This window comes from Cryptomeria japonica, chromosome 10 (genome assembly GCF_030272615.1).
Source record: "Cryptomeria japonica chromosome 10, Sugi_1.0, whole genome shotgun sequence".
Lineage (NCBI taxonomy): Eukaryota > Viridiplantae > Streptophyta > Pinopsida > Cupressales > Cupressaceae > Cryptomeria > Cryptomeria japonica.
This window is the reverse complement of record NC_081414.1, coordinates 874,938,586-874,964,595: the sequence shown is the minus strand read 5'-3', so window position 1 is coordinate 874,964,595 and position 26,010 is coordinate 874,938,586. Positions and strand designations below refer to the sequence as shown.

At 33.0% G+C, this 26,010-nt stretch overlaps 1 protein-coding gene across 1 annotated transcript; it reads left to right on the top strand.

Moving 5' to 3' along the window:
* Positions 1–12,684: 12,684 nt before the first annotated feature.
* Positions 12,685–25,587, top strand: LOC131065019 (laccase-3-like). The gene is made up of 6 exons (XM_059212980.1): positions 12,685–12,790; positions 13,186–13,418; positions 14,341–14,471; positions 14,733–14,977; positions 24,072–24,200; positions 24,284–25,587. Exons 1-6 carry the CDS (start codon positions 12,685–12,687, stop codon positions 24,574–24,576), a joined length of 1,137 nt encoding a protein of 378 aa, XP_059068963.1. The 3' UTR covers positions 24,577–25,587.
* Positions 25,588–26,010: the final 423 nt, after the last annotated feature.

Below are 26,010 nucleotides of genomic sequence, written 5' to 3'. Positions count from 1 at the left end.
AGGGTTTTATGTGGTTGGATCTTTTATCATTTTATAATAGTTTTATCATTCCATTTTAACCGTATAAATTTTTCCACACCCAGTGGGACATGGATTTCTATTAGATTCATGTTTTTGCAGGTTTTTCTAACCCTATATTGTTGTTTTGTAAAATAATTTGGAGACTAACCTTGTGCAACTAGGGTTTCACAAACAAAATTAGGGTTTTACAATGATTTGATCATACATCATAAATGATTAGGAATTTCTATGTAGAATCTTTTTGGTAGGTTTGGAATGGTATTAGGAGTGCTCAATCTGAAAATTAGATTTTTGGGATTATGTTTAAATTATTTATGAATTTTCATAAAAAAAAATTGTGAGTAACTTAGCAATTTTTTCGAATATTCTTACATTTCTAGAAATCTCTAAGAATTATACAGTGTTTCTGTTGTTCATGATTTTAATTTGGATGTAAAATAATTTGTGAAGAATTGGATCTTTAAAAATTAGGGTTTGGCAATGATTTGATCATAATAAAAAATGGTTAGGAATTCCTACACAAAATTATTTTTGCAGGTGTGGAATGGTATCAAGAGTTCTCAATCCAAAAAAAATATTTTTTGGATCAATTTTGAATTATTTATTATTTTTTTATGATTTTTCATTAAAAAAAACAATTTTGAGAGTAAATTAGCAAATTGTTTGGATATTCTTACATTTCTGGAAATCTCTCATAATTATACAAGGGATCTATTATTTATTATTTTAATTTTGATGCAAAATCATTTGTGAAGAGCTATACCTTTAAAAATTAGGGTTAATTTTCTTCTATTTTGATTTTCATTTTTATCCTAACATCTTGTGAGATAACAAAGTGGTGCAACTATTTCTATCATGTTGTCTAAGGCCCCTTTTCACTTTTTGTTTTGGGATTTCTAAAATTAACCTAACATTTTTTTGCAGGCTGGGGTAATCATTGAAAATACTAATCATTTGCTTGCATGGGTAATTTAGGTGTGTGTCTTTCTTATTTTCTAGCTTAATTAGGGTCACATCATTTTTATTTGGGGTAGATTAACTTGTTTGAAGTGTCTTGTTCTTTTGGCATGTTTTGTGTTTCAAATCCATAAGGTGATAAGAAAATAATCATCTCCCCTTGCCTTCCATTAGACCTCGGGTGTAAGAGAAATTGTTATTATCTCCTTTATTTAGGTAGATGACCCTGCCTCCCAAGTAGCCTATAAGACCAAGTGAGAGGGAATGACCCAAACGATACTTCTTCAACCTAATATATAAATTAAAAAGCTACGCAAAATCTGCAACTTCTTGGTGAAGTTGGCCTACCTGATCGGTCCCCTTGGTATCCACAGTTATGTGAGATGTGTAAAAATCTTCTTATGAGGACTAGGATAGGCTCTTAAGTGAGTCACCATCACATGGTAGACACCAAGTTCTACTGAATTTCCCCTAGTAGACACCTTAGATTAGTGGCCCACACTTATTTTTATCCAAACATCGTGATAGCTTCAGTGCAAGGGGATAACTGGTTTTCCCCCAAGATACTCATCATAAGGCCCTCCTGAGATGAGATGAGAATCCTTAGTTGAGCATAAGGTACTTGTAACTTCCAAGAGAGAGGGTAATTTGGGGTCATCCTTCTAGTCCTCAATACCCCTAGCTATCATGTCATGTAAAGAAAAAATAGTGTATACACCCCTTATGGTGTCCCTACATTTGAGTCAAAAAATATTCCAAGTTGTGGGCATAGGTTATTGCCATGAGACCTAGACCTTAGACTAAGAAGTGTTTGAAGTTTTTTTATTGTGTTTAGACCCATAGAAATTGGATTTATTTAGCCTATTTAACATACACATTGCACTCAAAATTTTGACAAAAAACACCCTCAAATATTGTGTCTTCTTTTTTGTTGCGTCTTCTTGCCACAAAACAATCAACAATGAAATCCAATTATCTCACAATAAAATGGTTAGTGCATAATTAATATTCAATAAACCCAAAAACCATTTTAAATGAGATATCAAGAAAGATTGAATAAGAACATCATGAAAACAAGACAAAATATACTCATGAAGCTCCCATTGCAAGTAGCTCTTCCTTGTCCTCCTTCTCTGCACGAACTTTGCTAGCTCCAAAGTTTGACTAATAGAGAGTTGGAGAGAGATGGAGTGAATGTGGATTTCTCTCCTTGTGCTCAACAAGATAAGTAGATGGATTTGATAGGATTGGATTTGAGTGATGGATTATTAATTTGATAGATTTGAGAGAGGATTAGAAGAGGATGAGAAAAGAAATAGGAAGCATGACTATGTATGAGAAGTGGATAATTTGTGAGGAGAATAGGCTCCAGTTTATAGATTGGATGAGGCCAATGGAGGGCCAAAATTTATTTGATTATGAAGGGTTGAGATTGATTTTAGATAGAAGGCATGGATCAAGGGTGCCTTGGGAAAATAAAAAGGAATATAAAATTCCTCGGGAAAAAGGTTGGAGAAATTTGAATTTCAAATATGAGGAATTAAAAATTCCAAAATAAGGATGCATTGAGGGATTCAAATAAATTTGAATTTCTTTGAGAGACTCAATGTTGATGTGACATGAGTGGGAATTAAAAATTGAGGGATAATGATAAGAATGATTATGAGAGATTCTATAAGGATTAATTAGGTTAATGAGATTAGGAAAAGTGATTTGTAGGAATCACATGACTAGGTTAATTAATTAGAATTAATTAACTGAGTGGGTTTAGAGAAAATAATTATTGGAGGGGACTTTAGAGGAATAGGGGAATAATTAATTTATTTGATAAATTAATTATTGGACAATAGTGATAGAATTAATTAAATTAGATTTAATTAACATTGAGAAGAATAAGGATAACACAATTAAATGAATTAATTATGTTGATAGGCTTAAATTAATTAAATATTGATTTAATTAATTTTAGGTCTCTACAACTTATGATATCATAAACACCTTCCTTAATGGTACTTTACTTTCCATACATGGTACCTCTCCTAGAGAAAAACTGTTGATGGACATTGATTTATCCTCTCCCAAATTTGGTCCTACCAATGAGAGAAGATTGGTGCAATAAGAGGTTATGAACAATTCTTACAAAACTCTCTAATTTAAAGATGAATCTTTGAAGAATGATGTTCATATTTCTCCTAAAATGTACCTCCCATATGAGGATCATTCGGTGCAAGTGGATGATATTGTCACTCCCTTTCCTAGTGATACCATACCCTCTTTGCATTTCAATGAATTTCACACTAGAAATGAAGTATTAATGGGTTGTGTTTGTCCTCATAAAGCTTGTCTTACCCATAAAGATACCTTGGTGCAAGAGGATGAAATTATTAGAAATTTCCTTGATACTCTTCCTTTTAAAGATGTATCCTTGGAGAAAAAATAACCTAATCAAGTTAGTACTATTCATGTTTCTAAATATAAGAAGTCTAGGTCCAAGCAACCTCCCAATATACTAAAATTTGCAAAATACATATGTGAAAGAGGTTATATGGAAAGGAAACTGGCACAAAAATATGGTATTGGAGTGCCTAACTTTATAAACAACAAGAAAGATTACAATGTTCTTCTCACTTCCCTTCCTTCCCCTCCTCATCCTAAGAAGCATGTTGATAAGGAACACAATCTTATTGAAAAACTTCAGGATATCTTAGCTAAGATTTCCCTTTGGGACTTGATTCAAACTTCACCTTCATACCATAAGTTGATCCAAGAAGCCTTACAAAGGGTGGTTCCTCATCCTTCTTGTAAACCAAATAATATTACATTCTCACAAGATGATTTTTTGTGAGATCCTGTGAGAAGCGAGAACCGAGCCAAGATCTGATGTCGGTCATAGATCACATGCAACTTCTCAAGCAACGGATGATCGAAGATCAAAAGAGCTGAATGAAGATAATTTCAATATGAGAGAGAAATAGAGACAAAAGAGAATTTGGACAAGACTCTCACTGAGCTATCACTGAACTTATGAAGGTAAGAGTATAGTGCTTATTATATAGAAAAATATAAGCATATACATCCAAGGGGTGCATTAACTCCTATTCCCCATAAAAAGTGGGAGATTTTACCTTCTTGCTAAATGCCAAAACATGTGGCATAACCTCCTTACATGAAGATATGAAAGGAGTTGAGAAAGTTGGCACAAAAGGCCAAAAGAGGGTGTGTAACCCAACTATCCCATAACCCACTTAGGAAATGACAAAATAGTGATTATGAGAGGTGACATAATAAGCCAAAAAAGGGTGTGTAACTCAACTACCCATGTGAGGTGGAGAGTTACAAATGTAGCTGAATTATTTCACCACATGTCCTCATATAAACCACTCCTATTAACCTAAGAAAGCTTAAATAATATATGTGTAGGAAAAATAAATTCCCCCTAACATAAGGAAAATAAAAACCTACACTAACACCCCCCCTTAAGCGTAGCTTAGGTGGGTGAAAATATGGGTCCCGACAAATGTGACCATGTTAGGTACCCATGTACATAGATAGTCCCCCCAAAAGAAGAAGCACCCCATAAGAGGAATAGCCCCCCCCCCCCCCGCCTTAAATAAGGAGAGAAAGAAAGAAGGAATAAGAATCTCCTCCTGAAGTAGACACCTATCGTATGCCAAGAAAACATAGCAAATGAAGGAACTTTCTTTCAGTGAAGGGTTTGGTGAAGATGTCTACAGTCTCCTCCATTGTAGAAAAATACTTGAGATCAATTATGCCTTCTTGAATGAGCTCCCGAATGTAGTGCATATGTATCTCAATGTGTTTCATCCTCTGGTGATGAACTGGATTTCTTGAGATCTGTAGAGCACTTTGATTATCACAAAAGATGATAGTAGGCTTCCTAACTAGAATACCAAACTTAGTGAGAATATATTGAAGCCAAATATCCTCAGTGGTGGAATTAACTGCCCCTCGATACTCAACCTCTGTTGATGAAAGAGCAATTGCAGGCTGCTTCTTACTCGACCAACAAATTGGACAAGAACCAAGTGAGAAGCAATACCCCGAAGTGGACTTGCGATCTTGAGAATCACCCACCCAATCTGAATCCGTATATCCCACCAAGTCAATATCCATGCCTGTTGCATACTAAATTCCATAATTGTGAGTACCTTGAATGTAGTGGAGAATCCGCTTAGCTGCTTTCCAATACAACTCATGTGGCTCCTGCATGAATCTAGAGACCATGCCCACCGCATATGAAATATCATTTCTCATATGAGTCAAGTAGATGAGGCTCCCAACAAGTTGTCAATATAAAGTGATATCAACCAAGGGTGAAGAGCACTTAGCCTCAATTTTGACCCCAGACAAAAAAGGAGTAGGTGCAGGCCTACAATCTGCCATGCAAAATCTGGAGAGCATATCAAGTGCATACTTGTGTTGTCCAAAGAAGATGCCTGAAGAAGACTGAGTGATCTCAATTCCCAAGAAGTAATGTAGAAGACCCAAGTCTGACATCATAAATCTATCATGTAGAGCAGTTTTCACTACCTTGATGGTGGATGAGTGACTCGCTGTGATCAACCAATCATCAACATAGAGAACTAGAAATGTGAGAGTATCATCCTGTTGCAGAATATAGACATTCGAATCAAAATGGCATCGGTTAAAACCAATTATCAAAAGGAAGGGTCCATCTTGGTATACCAAGCTAGAGGATCTTGTTTGAGGCCATAGAGAAACTTTCGAAATCGACACACAAGTGAAGGATCTTGAACAAACTCTTGTGGCTTCTCCATGTAGATTTCCTCCTGAAGGTCACCATGAAGAAATGCACTCTTCACATCCATTTGATGAACTTCCCAATGATAGGCTGCAACAATAGCAAGGACAAGCCGGATGGAATTCATCTTAGTAACTAGAGAAAAAGTCTCATAGTAATCAACCCCTGAAACTTGGGAAAATCCTTTTGCTACCAAGCGAGCCTTATACTTATCAACCGACCCATCTGCTGCAAATTTTGTTCAATAGATCCACTTGCATCGAACAATTTTCCTTCCCTTAGGAGGAGGAACTAATCCCATGTGTGATTCCTTTCCAAGGAATTAAAGTCTTCTTGCATTGCAGCATCCCATTCAGGAATACCTGAAGCTTCTCGAAAAGACTGTGGATCAGAAGCTAAAGCAATGAAGAGATGTGGAGCTTGCTGAAATTGTGACCTAGTTCTTCAAGTATCTGATGGATCACCAAGCCAATCTCCTACTAACTCAAAATTTTGTCGAGCCCAAAGAGGCACTGAAGCTAGAGAGTCTAGGGGAGAACCATCAACCTCTGAATGATGACTATGAGAAGAATGTGAATCCTCACCATCACTGTCACCATCTGAAGTGGAGGAAGAAGACTCCTCATCAGGATTAGGAGGATTAAGATCCTCAAAAGAATTGTCATCATCATGCAATGTCTCCAATATGATAGTGGATGGAGAAGTGGTATGAGAAGAAATAGAAGAACTCTCCTCAAAATGAACACTCTCAATGAACAACTCATGTGTAGAGGGATGGAGAAGTCTATACCGTTTGACATCATCTGGATACCAAACAAGTATGAACAAATATGCAAGGCTTACTTTACGGATCCATAGCCTTGCATTTCTTTGCTAGAATATGGGCCCATGCAAGAGAACCAAACACTCTGAAATGCATAATTGTAGGTTTCTGACTAGTCCAAGCTTGAAAAGGAGTTACCCCCTTCACAACTTTATGAGGAACTCAGTTCTGGATGTAACATTCACAATTGATGGCATCTACCCAGTATTGAGGTGCCAAAGACTTAGAGTGAATCATACAATTTGCCATCTCCTTCAAAGATCTATTCTTGCATTCTATGACACCATTCTGCTAAGGACTGTATGGAACTGTGTGTTGCATGTTGATACCTTCTAAAGCACAAAATTGTTCAAACCGATTATTAACATATTCACCCCCATTATCTGTACGCAGAATCTTGATGAACTTCCCAGATTGTTTCTCTGCAAAAGCTTTGAAATCTAGAAAACTCTCAAATACCTCAGACTTTTGTTTGAGAAAGTAAACCGATGTAAATCTGGAAAAATCATTAATAAATGTTAAGAAATATCTATCCCTGTTGAAAGATGGTTGTGGAAATGGTCCTACCAAGTTACTATTTACCAACTCCAATAGCTATGTAGCTCTCCATGCATTTCCTTTATCATACTTCTCCTCAAGATGTTTACCAAGAATACATCCTTGGCAAACTCCATTAGAAAATCGAATAGAAGGCAACCCTAAAACCATGTCCTATTGACTGAGTTGTTACAAGTAATGATAGTTCAAGTGCCAAAATTGTTGATGCCACAAACAACTAATCCATCTGCATGAGTGAGTAAAATTGTCGAAGGAGAGTCGGGAACAAAGTGAGAAAATTGATATAATCTGGATTGATGATCTTCTTTTCCCACAGCAATAGTAGAACCATTATGCATTTCATTGATTACCATTGTATCTGGTGTGAACTCAACTCGCTTGCTAGAACTAGTGTGAGTGATCTGTTAAACATATAAGAGATTAGTTGATAAAGATGGAACACAAACATTCCTTTTCCCACATCAATAGACCCTCTCCCATGCACTTCAACAGGAGTGCAATCACCCATTAGTGTGGAAGGCATAGGACAAGGCTCTAAAGTGGTGAAACTATCTTCTTAAGAAGCCATGTGGTGTGAAGCACCCGAGTCAATAATCCAAGAATTGGGTTGTGAAGCAACAACAACTAGGGCCTTACCCTTTCCTTTCCCTTTACTCTTATCTGTGTCCTTAGAAGATCCTTCTGATGAAGTTTGTTTGATTGAATCAGGTACCTTGATATTATTCTTTTCAAGAAGATTTGAAAGGTGATCAATTTGTTTCTTTAAACACTAATGTTCATCACGACCAGGCCTCTTACAATAAGAACACTTGACCTTCTCCTTCTTAGGTTGTTCACCTTTTGATGAAGAGGTTTGATTATCTTCTTTTGAAGTAGCAGATTTATAATCTTTTTTTCTTCTCTCCTTGGTTCTTTTGTTTCTTATCTTACTTAGTAGACCCTTTTTGTTCTTTTGTGCCTTGATTAGCTAAGGCATGTGACTTAGAGGGTTTTATTGTACCCATTTGAACCAATTTGTCTTGCTCCCTAGTGAGTTCTGCAGCAAATTCATCTAGAGAAGGCATTTTGAATGTGTTACCTAGGGCACATTTTATTACATAGAATGCAGAAACAAACACTGAATAGTTAGGACCAAGCTTAGAAAGAATACTCAAGGTCAGTTGCTTATCATCTTTCTTAGTTCCACACCATTCCAACTGCAATCTTACAGACTTAAGTTTAGTGAAGAAGTCTTGTATAGTATAAAAATTGGTTGGATTCAAACCTATGATTTTATTCTCTAATTGATGACCTCTTAGCTCATCCTGCTTACCAAAGAGGTTTTCCAAAGTGGTCCACACTGCATTTGGTGTAGTGGCAGATTCAATGTGAAAAAGAAGGTCGGGAGAGACTGAGATACATAGAGTACCAAAAGCTTCATCACATTTATTAACCATTTAATCTTTTCTGCAACATCTTGAGGTTCAGTTTTAAGTCCTAGAGTAACACAATGATATCCATGTCTTTTCAGATATATTATCATCTTAGATTTCCATTCAAAGTAATTATATGGTGTTAAAAGTGGAACTATAGATGCATCCATGATAGTAGAAAATAAGATTGCAAAAAATCAAGAAAAGTGCAAGAAAGAAGACACAAGAGACACCCCCCCTTTTCACTAGTCTCATAAATCATCCCCCCCAAATATTTCAAGGTTGGCACTTTATAATTAGTGCATTTACAAGGCTTTTTATCAGATTACAATTCTTTTAAGGCACCAATGGCCAAAAAATAGAAATTTTCAATACAAATAATTTGAGACAAGATCTGAAATGAATTAGCCTTATAGATGCTTAATTTATCTCAATCCCTTTCCAACAACTATTAGTTTTTGAAAAAATAGAGTTGTGAGGAGAAAGATATGACTAGTTGAAGAGAAAAAGAAACAGCTGATACAACCTTTAATATATAATAGAAAAAGGAAAAAAATTTCAATTAGACCTGCAATAATGGATAGTGCTCATTTCCATCTTTCCGTCAAGTATTTGTTTGCAAAAATCTGACACCCGAGGCAAAATTTGTGCAACTTTTAAGAAAGGTTGTTGAATTTGCCTGTTAGAAAAATGGCTTAGGCCCTATTCAAGCTTGATTTCTGCAACAAATATTAATTTTTTGGGAACACCATCAAAAACCCAGAAGTTTTTTGATGCTAGGAAGAAAACCCAAAAAATGTTTTTCCTTAAAATAAACAAAAGTTGGAACACTAAAGATAAAATGAAAACAGCTAAAGTAAAAAGATTTTACTCTATTGTCTTTTTACTGTGTCCTCCAAACTCTGATTTGGTGAAGTAAAAGTCACTTTTGACTTTCTCAATCCTTCTGGACACTTTGGAAATACTTATTAAGCTTCCAATATTACCACAAAGTTGTAATCACCCAGATCTTACAAGAACACATACGTGTAAACCAGATTTAACTAGAAGCTATTTTCCTTTAAATTGTTTTGATTCTCCAGGTCACACGAGAATGCAGGAGAAGAGCATACTTAGTTTTTAAGGAAAATATTAGATATCTAAAAGTCTCAAATCCCTCAAATAAATCAGAAAAAATAATGATCTATACCAAACAACAAGCTCTGATACCATGTGAGATTCCGTGAGAAGTGAGAACTGAGCAAAGATTTGATGTCCGTCATAGATCACATGCAAATCATCAAGCAACGGATGATCGAAGATCAAAATAGCTGAATGAAGATAATTTTGATATGAGAGAGAAATAGAGACAAAGAAGAGAATTTGGAGAAGACTCTTACTGAGCTATCACTGAACTTATGAAGGTGAGAATATAGTGTTTATTATATAGAAAATATAAGCATATACATTCAAGGGGTGCATTCATTCCTATTCCCCATAAAAAGTGTGAGGTTTTAGCTTCTTGGTAAATGCCAAAACATGTGGCATAACCTCCTTACATGAAGACAGGAAAGGAGTTGAGAAAGTTGGCACATAACGCCAAAAGAGGGTGTGTAACCCAACTACCCCATAAGCCACTTAGGAAATGACAAAATAGTGGTTATGAGAGGTGGCACAATAGGCCAGAAGAGGGTGTGTAACTCAACTACCCATGTGTGGTGGAGAGTTACACATGTAGCTGAAGTATTTCACCACGTGTCCTCATATAAACCACTCCTATTAACCTAAGCAAGCTTAAATAATATATGTGTAGGAAAAATAAATACCCCCTAACATAAGGAAAATAAAAACCCACACTAACAATTTCCTTCTACAGAGGTTAAAAAAAGAAATGACCCCCCCTCGAATTTATGAACAAAACATAAAAGGTACTTTAATTGATAATAGGTCAGGTCTTAACATTTTTATTGTTGACTTATTGGATAAGATAAATTGGGGTTATTCTTCTATTAGACCTGATCTTCTTTGGTTTTGTGTCTTTGATAATTTTCTTAGAGAGTCACTTGGTATAGTCATTTTACCTATCAAAGTAGGACCCATGACTTTACCTACGTCTATTCATGTCATGCCAAACCATCTTAATTATAATCTCCTTCTAGGTAGACTGTAGATTCATGCTATGAAATTTGTTCCTTCTACCCTTCACCGCACAATCAAATTCATATATAACAATGAACTTCACATAATCAAGGTTGATCCTAATCTTTATAATCTTATTCATGATGAAGTGGGATGCATTTCCCCCTTTAATACTATGATTCCTTCAACAACTCAATCTCCTACAAACGTAGCTTCCTTAAGAAATATTTGAGTACATTAGTCTTTATGTCTGCCTTCAATGGGTATAAGATTCCTCAATCTAAGAATGAGTCCTTGAAGGACCCTTATGTGTCATTTATCAAAGCTTCTTCTAAATCAATTCCCACCTCTCCTTTCAACACATGTCTTGATGATGATGGGGGTTCATTAGACTTTGACAATAAAACTAAACCGTCTCCTCTAGACATTTCAACACATATATATGATCATACGCATGGGTACAATGGGCGAAGTGTAAAACAAAGTGTTGACAATTATGAGAAATGTACATCACACTTTTCAAAGAAGGGTTAGGTTTCCCAAATCCTCCTTTGTCAACATCCCCTCCTCCATTGTCTAATAAATCTAATACATTTATGGTAGCAAGTTAAGGGTTTAACATAACACTTCACTAAAAACAATGTAAGGATCATAAATGCTTCTTAAGTATTAAAGTTGAACATAAATCACTTGATAACATAAGTTTAATTCACACTATGTCGAATTGACACTGGAAAAATATTTAAAATTTATATCCCAAAGGATAGGTATGGAATAATTGAGAGCAACAAATATAAAAAACGAGAAGGACAAGTGACTTATTAGTATTTTTCTATAATGTTGAATTTGGAATCTTTGACACACTACTACAATGATAAAATATTAGAAGTAAATATTTAACACAAAAAATATATTTAGATCATAAAATATAGATTTTCTAAGGTTCTTGTTGCTTAGAACAAAATTGTGCTTGTGGTCTTGTTTTGAAACTAAGCTACCCACATAGCCTAGTCTATCTAAAGTGCTTTTACTCTTTATTATTTTTGGCTAATGTGATTCTCTTATCTATGCCTACATTTGTTTCTAATATTTGTTCATAATGAGAATATGTTATGAGTGTTATTATAGATAGTGAGAAGATCGTTGACTTCTTTGATATCAATCAAGTCTTCTTATTCATGTACAGAGATTGGAATCATGATAAGTAGTGATGTAACATGCTAATAGAATAGCAACTCGTATAACTAAAACTAAAACAAATGTTACAACATATAAATTATACAAATCTTTTGTGATATAAATCAATAATTTAAAATGACTTGGAATGATGTCCTTAAATACAATCTCTAGTTCAAGATGTCTACCTAATAACAATCATACTCTAAGAATGCAACTTCGGAAGTTGTAGTTTTTAATTGCAAATTGATAGAACTAAGTTGTAGGCCATGATCATTAAGTGTAGCCTAATCCAACAAATATTTTATGAATATGGATCATTCATTATTCAAACAACAAATAAATTAATTTGAATGGTAATTAAAAATTAAAGTCAATTAATATACTTGATTAAATAAAAGGAAAACACACATTTATGACATGAATAGAAAATACATCAAAGATAGAAGATAAGGATAAATGAAATGATAGCATTTTTATCAAAAACCTTTCTATGAATATGATAGATGGTGAGAGCATAAAATTGCTATACTTGTATAACACGTTAAATCTTAAAATTGAACATTCAAAATAAAAACCAAACATGTCTTATGAAACATAAAATCACAATAAAATATTCCTTACCACTACAAATAATTATGAAAGCAAACTTAATTTTTTTGAAATAAAGCAATATTTATCACAATAAAATATTCCTTACCAGTACAAGTAATTATGAAAGCATAAAATCACTAAACTTGTTTAAAAATTAAATAAAACATAATTACTTTTAACTGACGAAAAGGAAGAATAAAATAATACATAACAAAAGGCAGCCAAAAAGAAATAAAACATAAATGCCTATAGTTGGCTCAAATTTCGTGTCAGTTCTTTACTCCATGAACTCCAAGCTAGCTGGGATGAATCTGAACCATTCACATCCCGCAAATTTAGCTGATTTAGGTACGTACTGAACATCAAATACGGCTAATGGGTCATTCTTGTCGGGCCATGGCGGCCATTAAAATAGGCATTATTCGTTAAATGGCATAACGTAACGCTGAGCTATGATTACTTGCACAATTCACCATCTATTAAATTCGCTGCTTTTAAATAAAATATACCAAGGCAGCATTTTTCGACCTATGTGCAAAAGCCTGTTTGTTGAAATATTCAATCTTGCGATCCGTGCTTGAATAGGGACAGATTTGTTGATGATGGGAAGACTTTTCGTATACCGCACTCACCGGAAATAGGTACACCATTGAATTAGACATTAATTTCAACCATCAGTTATGATACCATTCCCCACTAATAGCTATTATTAGATTATAAATATCAATACTTACTTGCATAAGCAAGTATTCAGTGCACTCAGCCCTCGACAGTCAGAAAATATGGTTTTCTGCCTTTGATTACTGCAAAATTTGCTCCTGCAACTTTGCTGACCAGAAAAAGTAGACGGCATTCGATTTTCAGAATGTCGTTATGTTCAGCGTATTTTTCGATGGTGTCCGCAGTTGTGCTCCTTACATTCCTTGCCTTCTTTGATGCTTCAGCGAGAGCACACGTTCATCACTCCACATTTGTTGTATGTTCTTCGTATCTCTTTGGATTAGCTGCTTTGAACAATTATTATTAGAATTTAAGTTCTAGCACAGAATAATTACGCAGAAAGCAGAGCTATTTTCCTAGGCAAGCTAAGGAGACTCAAGTAGTTAAAATGATTTTTTAATTTGCTTAGGTGGTTCATCACGCACACAGAATGCAGAGTTGTTATTTTTAAATACAGGATAAGTAGATTCATTATCACAATTTTTTGATTTATTGCTGTTAATTAGGTGATTTAGTGGTTTGGTGGTGTGTATTTGAAGTTTTGATATGTTTAGATTGTTCATCTGACATCACATTAATAAGTGGGTATTATTGAAAAAATCAATGTTATTTTAGGTGGATAATTAGTATGTAGCATTTAAACCAACAGTGAATTAGTTTATTCATTATCCTAGACATGTTAAGGAGATTCCTCATCTTAATCTTTTGATTTATTGGTATTGAGTAGCTAACGGATTTTTAATTTGTGATATTCGATTTATTGGTATTGAGTATCTAACGGATTTTTAATTTGTGATATAGCTGGTTTGGTTTATACAAGACATTCTAGGTTTTGATTTGTTGGTGGCTCATCTGATATCACGCTAGGAAGTGGATCTTACTGAAAAAGACTGATTTCAGATGACCCACCTAATTAAGTGATACTTATCTGCTAATTGAACCACCCTTGATTTAATTTATTCATAATCTACTAGTGTGATTTCCCATAAACCACCTATATTAAATCAATGTTTAGAATATGGTGATCTTTAAACAGCCGGAGTTTAATCTAAACGTTGATGATATTTTTTTTGATGCTTCTAAATCTTCTATACTCAGCATCTTGTTCATTAAGACAGATAATAGCAGATTTCTGGTAGGTAATACTGAGGATATATTTTTGCTTTGGATTTGGCCAGATTGAATCGACACCTATTACTAGGCTATGCCAAACGTATAGCAGAGTCACAGTGAATGGAGAGTTCCCTGGTCCAACTCTGTATGTACATAATGGCGACAGTGTTAGAGTTAAAACAATCAACAAATCCAAGTACAATGCCACCATCCACTGTTAGATCTTGTCTCTCAGTGCTTCACAGTCACATGTCACACTTCTATGCTGCTATACGGCCGTTTCTTGGCGTATGTAATATTCATAGTAAATGACATTAATATCATTAATTGTATATAAAAATCCTGCTATATATAGACCGTTTCTTATGCACAACGTTTTCAAATTCCGTTTCATTGCCCATACCTTTTCATTTTTCTGTTCGTGGTAACAAACTGGTTGCAAACGTTTGTTTTTCAGGCATGGAGTGAGACAGATTCGCACAGCATGGGCTGATGGAGCAGGGTATATAACTCAATGCCCGATTCAAGCAGGAGGAAAATATACGTACAAATTCAGGATTATTGCACAGGAGGGAACCTTGTGGTGGCATGCCCATGTCTCTTGGCTGCGTGCAACAGTTCACGGAGCAATAGTTATCTATCCAAAGAAAGGAAGCTCTTATCCGTTTCCTCAACCCTATTCAGAGTTTCCCATCGTGCTAGGTGATCAAAATTGTTGAAATGCTCTGTTTTAGACTAATATCCTGTTTTATATCAGTTCCCTGTTTTTATGAAAAGAAGTTTGCTGAAAATAAACTACTGTTTAGAATTAAAAATGAAGAAAGCTTTATAAATTATTCTGATTAGGGTTCAGATTCTTGTAAGGAAGGGAAAATAAAATCATTAAGCATATCTTGATACAATATGAGACGACGAAAAGAATCAAGGGTGCTTTATAAATTGTTAATAGCTTTCTTTTTCTTCTTTTACATATACATTTGTTTTTTACTAATATAGTATTTTATTTTAATATAGTATTTTATTTTGCATATACAAGTCAAAACCATCCCCACAACCACAAAGTAGGGCATGACCAACAAGGACACAATAAAGCTCAAACAATCAAGATAAATCTAGATTTGAATAAAAAATAGGTAACTTCAAACCTAAAGACATGGCATGCAAAAGAGAAACCTTCTTATGAAGACACTTCTTCCTAAGTTGTACAACAATCCATGAAGAGCCATTATAAAAAAAAAAAAAAAAATTGATAGGGGAAAGAGGCCCCGTTAGAAAGGACGCCACTAGAAAAAGAACAAGGTGGAGAAGAAATCATCTAAGCTAAGACCTTGTCATCAAGGACCATGGATGAAGCAAAAGTCAGTCATTAGAAACAACCAACTAAGCAGGGATAGTTTTAGGAACAATAAAGGCAGTATCTTGAATCGTTGGAATGACACAAGAAACAGTTTTAACTAATATAGATATTTTATTGTCAGCTTATTTTACTTTAAAATTATTTAAGACTTTATTTATTTATTTAAATTTTTTACCAAAAAAAACATTTACTTAAGAGTTATATTAAATATTAAAGATTTAGGATATTTTATTTTAGTAGTATTTTTATATTAGTCTATTTAATTTACATTATTTACTTTATTTCTATTTAAAGTGTTATTGTTATTTATGTAGAGTTATTATTTGTCTAAAATACATTATATTTTAACAATTGAATGTGAAGCAATAGATTGTTTTAAAAAATCAAGATATTGTATTGAATTATATACGTAGAAGTATTTTTTATCAACAATGTTTCAATTCCTATCACTATCAATATATCCAATAAGTTCAAGCTTGATGTTTTCCCTTCAAGATCTATGTAAAACATCTTTGGCATGTTTACTTTAATGAAATAAAATTTAGTTCTCATAAAAGATTTGATTATCTTGGACCTGAACCGATCAACTCCAATTATTCGTTCACTCTTATTTTGAATTTTTTAATTGTAATTTTATCATCTCTATTAAAAATCAAACCATCAATACATAAACAAACTATCCATTTTTATTTTTGTTTAATTAAGTATTTGAGTGCTTAAAAAATCCATTCTCAATGTGGCTATACCATGCCCTAGGCATTTGCTTGATGCCATATATTTTTTCCTTTAAATTATACTCTTTTCATTCATATCCTTGTCTAATCCTTCCAATTCATGATCTCTTCTTGTAACACCTCTATTGGAAAACCAAAATTAGCATTCATCTATCATATTTTTTATTTTGTAGAGTTGTAAATTCTAGAATCATTTCTATTGTGTTAAGCATTTCCACATACATTTTTATTACTTGGTTGAAATGTTACATATTCTATGCATTGTAATTTTCTATATTCTCAACGTTTACTTCTAATTTAATTGTTTAAGTAGTGTTTAAAAACATTTTGTTTTTTAAATTATAATTGCTATATCCAGTATCAAAATAAAACAAATTATTTATAATAATTTCAATAACACTTGAAGTAATATAAGAACCTCCCCCACCTCAACATTGGATGGCTAAAGCTGAACTTTGATGGGTCCTCCTGTGGTAACCCGGGTTAGGAAGGAGGGGGTGGTGTGATCAGGGATCCATGTGGTCACTTGATCCTTTCTTATGCTACCAACCTTGGTGTCCAAACCTCAAGCATAGCGGAAGTTTTGGTCGTGTTTCACAGGCTTGATGTGGCAAGAGAGATGGCCATTTCTAAACTCATTATGGAAGGTGATTCTTATAATACCATTATGATGCTTAATGAAGAAGCTACATCAAACTGGAAAGCTACTCGCTACTTCTGTCATTGACATGTGTCACTTCCTCTCTCTTACATTTGATGAAGTCAAATTCTGCCCTGTGCAATGCAAGAGGAATAGGGTGGTAGATAAATTACCCAGGATAGGCACAATGGTTAATAATTTGAAAGTTTGGCTCCAAATGGATGAGGTACCTCTTGATGCTCATGCCATGATTTCAAATGAATTATTCATTAATGATGTGTAATCCCAAGGCTTCTTTTATAATATTTTGCATTCTTACCCTTGCCTAAGTTCCAAGTTGGTTAAGGTGGCGAGATTTTATTTTTGCGGTTACCTACCACAGTTATTTTTCAAACCTGTTGCTTTGACATTGTGGCCTTTGGGTCTACAAAGATGGGAGGATATTTGAATTAGATTGAACCAAATGGGTTTTGTGAGTTCAAAAAGAATGGCAAGTTGTGGGGAAAGGTTATCTAGGGAAATCTACACTTGTATGTGGAGAACATGGCTAGACATGACCCTAAACTCTCTATTGCCTTTGTTTAAGCCTAGAACAATGACACTGTGAAGCTAGGAAGTGTTACTTTTGAGGTTACTGAGCAGATCATTGTGAACATTACTGGGTTGGCTCTGGATGGTGTCACCTTCCCTAAAAAACCCAAAGAAGATTACAAGGAAGACTGTGATCTATTTTTTCAACCTTGTGAAGGGGTCTCCAAATTGCAAAGTGGTTACAATCGTGAAGAGATCTTGGGTATATGGAAAGAGGTTGCCCTACTCTTAATGAAATAATTCACACTTGATGGTAGGAAGAGGAGATTTCACCTTCAACTTTTCCCTATGCTAAACCATCTGTGCGGTGGGGTAAGGATGAACTTCCCTTGTTGGGTTTTGCCTTCCCTGACTCAATCTATTTCTAGGGCTATTGCTAAAGGAAAACCCCCTTGCACCAAGGTTTTATTCGTAGGTTTTATTATTTACACTTGGACCAAAAGCCCTCATGTGGGGTCCCTACTGATGAAATTGGGTCCACTTTTGATCCTAATTTGTATGTTGACCTCATTGTATCTCCATCCAACTCTGCCAAAGTATCCCATTCGGGCCCTAAATTTCCCACTAGAAAAAATCCCGCTCACATGGCCAAATTCAGGGCCATTGTTGCTTCTAAGAGGACCTTATTGAGGAACCCTCATTGGAGGAGCATACGGAGGTGGATATTATTGAGGATTCGGAGTCTGATTCCATTTCCTCTAAGGAATCGAACTCCCTTGAAACCATGGGTTTTGATTGGTCCCCTACCAATAATGTTGTTGATGATGCTAACCCTCCCTCCCCCCCTGGCAAACACTCCCCCCACTAAGCCCTTGAGCTCTATCACTGTCCTCACCAAGCTTGTGAAGGATATCCATGATGATGTGCAAAGGTAGGATGCACTACTCAAGTGGCTTTTTCAGGCTGATGAATATTGATATTAGGAAGATTAATAGGTTGGAGGTGCTTGTTGAAGTCGAAGCTAAGGTTAATACCTAGGTTGAGGGTGTAGATGACAATAGAGTCTGGAAGGCAACCAATGATTTCATTGGTATTGTGGGCAACTAAGACAAGATGAAAGGGAGATTTGATGACCTGGATGCTAAGATGAAACTGATGGGAACAAAAGCTAAGTTGGAAGAAATTTGGCATGCCCAGGAGACCCTTAATTCTAAATTTAAGGTGGCTAGCTCGGCCTATAAGAATGCAACCAATTTGCACTCCTCTCTACTGGCTTTTCAGACCATTCAAGATAAGCTCAACAAGATAAGAAAGAAGAAGTGAAAGCTTTCAAAGGCCATGATTGTTGGTGCTGGTCCTTTAGAGTCTATGGTAAAATCTACCCTAGATTCAACTCTAGTTTCTTCTTGCTCTAGGTTTGGGTCTTCTAAAAAGGTGTCATTTTTTTATAAATTTTTAAGCTTATGCTAGGATTGAAATGATAAAAGTTCTCCCATGTATTTGGCCATTCCATTTTGCCTTTCATGGGTGGTTGTGCTAGTTTTTATGTTCTCTGTATTTTGTTCTTGGTTCTATTATTGCCAATATTTTAGTTTTTGTGCTAGTTCTCAGGTGTCCCTGCTAGTTTTTTGCTATGTTTTAGTGGGGGGTTTTTGACTAGTTGTTCACCCCTCATGCGCTCCAAGTGTCGGTTCACAGATCTGTAATGGCACGAGCATATCATGCTTTTATTAATCAAAACACTTGAAGTAATATAAACATGCAAACATGTTCTTCATTTTTTATTTTATTTTAAAAATGTGCACTCTACTTATTTAAGTAATATGCTTCTTCCAATAATGAGTACATTTTTCAATAATGGTATTGGACATGTTTGGCTTATCACACCTTTGATCTCTCTTTTATGCATAAATGTTTCTCCTTCCTATTTTACCTACTTCATGATAGTTTCAATTGTTTCTTCCTTCTCCATTATAATTGTTTGCCATGTCTCTTGGAAATCCTCTTCCTCCTCTATCTTTATTTTTCATCTTTATACAGACTTAGATGTGTTCCTCACTAAAATTTCACTCATTTATGTTTATCCTTTGTTTCCTTTGAGGTGACATGATTTAAATACTTACTGAGGGGGGTGTTTTGTTATATTTTTATTTTTTTGGTGGTATTGTAAAGTTCCCATAAGCTCTTCTTCAATCACTATTTTTGACAAGTTCTATTCCTTTCATGGAACAACAAATTGAATCAAACTACCTTTTGTTAAAAATAAATTTATTAAGTATGAATCTTTCATTTGTGAGTTTAAAAAAAATCCTCAACATTTATATTTTTTATTAATATTACTTTGGTAGTGTCTTGATACACATTTTTGCAAAGTATAGCACATTTCCTTGGACATACTTATTTCTAAACCTCTTAGAATTATATTGACAAATAAATTACTTGTTGCATATAGAACTTAACTTTATCATGCCTCTTTTACTTTTCTTAAAGATGATCATTTTTTTGAGTTAAGTCTATTGTTATTTTTTTCTCGTTTACTTGACTAAGTCTTGTAAATCTTGTAAACAAAATAATTTTTCATCCCAATGCTCTAATAATTATGGTTTCTTCTTTTTCAACTACCAAGTTTTTAGTTGAGGGAAATTATTGATAAAAATAACAATCGTAAATTAGATATAAAAAGTCTAATCCATTGTTTAATGAGTGTGACCTTATATCGATTTGCTGAAATTATACATTTCCATTCTATATAAGATGTGCTATTTTAAATTAATTCTTTATTTAATATTAAAAGAGCTTATTAAAAATATTCTTTTATTTAAATTTCAAGAACAAATAATAATGCATTATATATAGTACTAATTATAATTTTGGCATAAAATGTGTAAATTTTTTTAAATTATTAAACTTTCTTTGTAGATAATTTTATGTAATAGTTCAATAGTTTTTAAATTATTAAACTTTCTTTGTAGATAATTTTATGTAATAGTTCAATAGTTTTTAGAAAAAATAATATATTATAAACTATTATACATTATAAAATGTTCTCACAAGTTAAATATATTTTTCTTAATATAATTATACAAAAAAAATTGAGACACTTGATAATATTTTAATAAAAATTGAAAAAATATTTATGTTTTTTTTTTTTTGCTATGTTCTATCCTTTCATAAATATAGATGAATTTTTTTTGAATGAATTGATAACTATCGAGATTACAACTCAGGTTTTTTAAAATAGAAACAAAAATAAAAAAATACCTAGTTGTTATGTTGAGAGACATTTAGTGGCAATAGAGCATGGATTGTTGTGTTGAGATCATATACATAGAAATTAAATACAATTTTTTTTTTGAAAAATGCATATAGCGTCTATATTGACGTTAGATGTAAATATAAATTACATCATAATATTGAGAGACTAAAAGAATATAAGGCTAAAAAAGCTCGAACAGAGAAACCTAATAGGGGAGAACAACTCAACTCTGAGTGTGCAAATAAAACTAGAATACAATTGATATATTTTTAAAATTATAATATCTCAACAATAAAATAAAATAAATCTAGGGATGCCCCCACAATGTAGTGGTTAGCTATGAGCCTCCAGAAAAGCTAAAAAATACTGCTTTGGCCGTGACTTATAAAAAAATAAAAAATAAATAAATCTCAATTAATTTAAGTTTTATGTGTTTATATATATGTTGTAAATAAAATAGTTGCTAAGCAAAATAAACTAACTCTTTAATAAATAGAATTTAATATCTAACATTTTTTTAAATGTGTTTTCTAATACAAGCTTATTGTTTAGATAATATTTTACTTTTCTAACTTTTGAATGTTTACTTTCTTTAAACTAATTAGAATTCATTCAATCTAGTTGCTATAAATATATGATATACAATGCTAAACAAAGTTATGTATCCATATAAAATTCACAATTATGTTGTAAAGTACTTTTTTAATAGGATTAAGATTTAAAACAAAAGTTAGTTGTTGAATTTTAATAATATATTATAAATTATATTGCTCACATATAGTTTATACCATTGCTAGTATTTATGTTTTTTGAACTTCAATGATAGAACACTTTAAATATAAAATAAGAGGTATTAGGTTGAGCTCATAGTTGGTTCATAAATAATTTTACATGGTATAAAAGTCAATGTCGAAAAAACTAGACCAAGCTAGGATCCATAAGCACTTATAGCTTGGCTCAAGGGGGATGTTGGAAAATGAGTCACACCCACATGAAGATGGACCAACATCCATGAGGGCTTGTAGTTATGAGGCTTGAAGTTTAGTGGTAGAACAACCTAGCAACAAATGGGATGTCCTAGATTCAACACTTAACTGATCCATGAAAAATTTAATAGTGCAACTATCCTAAATCTTGATGATGTTCTAACCAATTTTAGATTCTATAAAGTATATTTAAATAAGGACAAGAAACCCTACCAAAATTCTATTGATGGAATTTCTAATTCCTTATTACATGATTTAAAAGGTACTTTAATGTAATTTAATTTTATACCCTAATGCACATACAAGGAAAAATTAAAAGACCCAACAATTCAAAACAAATATTTTACCAACCTATTCACCAATTCAAATAAAAATCTATCTATTCTCCAATTTTTCAATTGAAAAGGGCATTTGTGCATTTCTTTTGGTTTAATTCAAGCTCAATTTTTTAAAAAAAATTCCACCCCAAAAAATGCAATTTCATTAAACATTAACATATATGTAAAATCAAAGCTCTCATTGATGAGAACTATATTAATAAATAGCAAGTTGAGTATTTCATGATCATAAGGGCTCCCTCAATATTCAAATATATAATCTAATGATTTTTTTTTTTCATTTTTGGTAGAAGTAACAAGCATTTAGAATTCAGATTGAGTAAAAAAGAAAGCTTTCTCATTTCCATTTCATCTTATTTTAATTGCTATAAGTTTGTTCATGTTTATCTTGTTTTAATATATTATATCAAAATAAACAAAATATGGATAGTGACATTAAATTTAACACAATAAAGGATGGTACAAACTTATCAAAATTTTGAAGTTTCTATATGGTTAAGTTTTATTTGAGCATATTAAAATAAGAGATAAAATGATAAGTTATCAAAAGTTTTAGGTTGAATAGGGAAACATAGGTCTTAGCTATCAAGAACTAGCTCTTTGTCTATTGACAATTATCTCTTTATTAAAATGTTCTTTATATGATAGCTAATTTTTATTCTTAATAATCAATGTCAAGAGCAATGAAATTGTCATTTTCTAACCAACTAGGAGCACACTTTTCATGAGGCTATGACTAGATAGAACTTCTATGAAACTATGCAAACCAGCCATGAGTATTATGTTTGAATTCCTATGTTGGGGTAAATAAAAATCATGAGAATCATGTCCACAATGATTTTGAATATGCTAATGTCAACAATCTTAAGGAGAGAGGGAGGATAGGAGGACTAAAACTATTCTATTTATCAAGAAGTACTTGTAAGTGATCAATGTCAAGCACAACTTTATTAACTTATACTTGTATATTCATCAGACCATTAGAAAAAATCATAAGTTTATTACACATTAAAAAAAGGTGAGTTATGTAATTCATAATCACCTTCAACATGTAAACATAATATGGAGTAAGTTTTTTTTTAATTCTTTTTCAGTCAAAAGAAATTACAAGCATTAATAACTAACAAGTAGTAAAAAAAGAAAGCTTGTTTATTTCCATTTCATTTTATGTTAATTTCAATAAATAAGTTTGTTCATTTTTATCCCGTTTTATTGTTTTCTATGTACATAAAAAACGAATACAGATAATGACATCAAATTCAATAAAATAAAAGATGGTAGAAATATACCAAATTTTGAAGTTTCTATATGGTTAGGTTTTAGCTAAACATATTAAAATATGATATAAAATGACAAGTAAACAAATTATTAAGTAATTAAAATTACAAGTTGAATAGAAAAAGATAAGTCATAATTATGAAGAAGGTCTTAGCTATTTAGAACTAGCTCTTCTTTACTAATATATTCTCTATTTGGTAGCCAAGATTTATTCTTGGTTTAAGACACAATCAATAAAGCAACAAAATTTTCACAAAATTTTCACTATCTTATAAATTAGGAATACCCTTCTCATGAGGTTGTGACTAGATAGATCACCAATGGAGCTTTAGAAACCAGCCATGAGTATTAAGTCCGAAGTTTTATATTAAGATAGATAAAAATCATGAGAATCATGTCCACACACATTATGAATATGCCTATGCCAACAACATCAAAGAAGGGACTAATCTTTGTGAGAAGGAAAAGTTTGTAGAACTTTGGCAACACAAGATGCATTACTCTACTCATTAAGAAGTATATGTAGGTGAACAACCTTAAGCACAACTTAATTAACTTGTAAGTTAATAAGAATACTGAATTACGTATTGAAGTGAGTCTAATTTGTAAATTGGTTATTTTAATTTATTTTTATATTCTTTAGAGATCCATAATATAACCTACCTTTATCAAACAGGAGAATGGTGGAACAAAGATCTTGAAGTAGTCAAAAGGCTCTCAATTCAAATAGGAGGTGCACCTAATATATCCGATGCCTTTCTCATCAATGGTCAGCCGAGAGATCTCTATGCTTGCTCCAAATCAGGTATAGAGTACTTTTTAGTCACAAATAAAACTCTAATGTTAGGGAGTCAACATGGAATTGATAAACTAACTGTTTGCATGCAGGAACAACTAAAATCCCCGTACACCGAGGAAAAACATACCTTCTACGTATTGTCAATGCTACAGTCAATAATCACCTCTTTTTCAAGATTGCATCACACAATCTCACAGTGGTAGCAGTAGATGCTTACTACACAAAACCATACACAAAAGACATAATGCTTATAACCCCTGGCCAAACTACAAGTGTTCTTCTCACAGCCAATCAAGCAATAGCCAAATATTACATTGCTGCCAATGTATACACTACCCAATCTATTGGATTCTTTGATAACCACAACAACTACCATTCTTAGCTACGTGGGTTCCCAGTCTTCTGCCACCCCACCTCTTCCACAGTTTCCAACATACAATGACACTGCAACTGTCACTAAATTTAATAAAGGATTATGAAGCCTAGCTTCACTAGATCACCCAATAGAAGTTCCCCAGAGCATTGATGAGAAACTCCTAATAACCGTAGGACTTGGTTTATTTCCCTATCGAACTAATGTGACCACCAACTGTCAAGGCCCTAATAATACCAGAATAACTGCTAGTATGAAAAATGTATCTTTTGTCCTGCCACATATAGCCATACTTCAAGCTTATTATTGTGGTATTAATGGTGTCTTTACCATTGATTTTCCTTCAAACCCACCAATTGTGTTTAATTATACAAGTGACAATATACCCAGAAGTCTTTGGTCACCAATCACTGGAACAAAAGTTAAAGTGCTAAATTATAATGCTACAATTCTGGTGGTGTTCCAAGCAACGAATATCTTCTAGCCTGATGACCATCCAATGCATATTCATGGTTTTGATTTTTATGTTGTGGGAGAGGGCTTTGGTAACTACAATGCTCGAACAGATCCTCTCACATTCAATTTGATTGATCCACCAGAACGGAATACTATGGGAGCTCCTGTTAGTGGGTGGACTACTATCAGATTCAAAGTTGATAATCCAGGTGACAAAACATATAGCTTTCAATTATTCTCTCAAAATTTAATGATGCATATCTTCAAATTAAAAGCTGAAGAATATGTGAAAAAACCATGTTTTTTTTGTGGGTGTTTGGTTTGTGCACTGTCATTTTGATGATCATCTAACTTGGGGATTGAATATGGCGTTCGTGGTGAAGAATGGCCATGGTCATTTGGCAAGATTGGAGCAGCCTCCTTCTGAATTGCCAAGATGCTAGCTCTACAAACCATGTCATCTCAATCAGACAGTAGTCGTTAATTTAATCACCACGACGCAATATTATTGTAATGACTATTATTTAACTAGTTATTAATAATTGTATTGGATAACAAATTGCAAATTAGGAGTTTTATTTTTTTAAACTAAATTTGCAAATTAAAATAATTACAAATACTTTTCAAATGAATTGTTTTGAATTTATTTGGTTAAAAATTGAAATTGACCTCTAAAGAATTAATATATTCATAATGCATATGGTGACAATTGTTAGGTGATACTTAACATAATTTAAATAATTTCAATAGTCATTTCCAAACTTATTTATCCTCCTAAGTCATTATGACAAAAGAACATAATTTTATTAAAAAATATTACTATTGTTCAAACATATACTTTTTAAACTATTATAAAATTATTTTCAAAAATGTAATTGTATAAATTTTTATATGATTATTTTAAAAGTTTGAATTTCTATTTTTTCGATGATTTTTTTGTCTTTTAGTCATTTTAATAATTTAAAATAATTTAATATTTTTTGAATT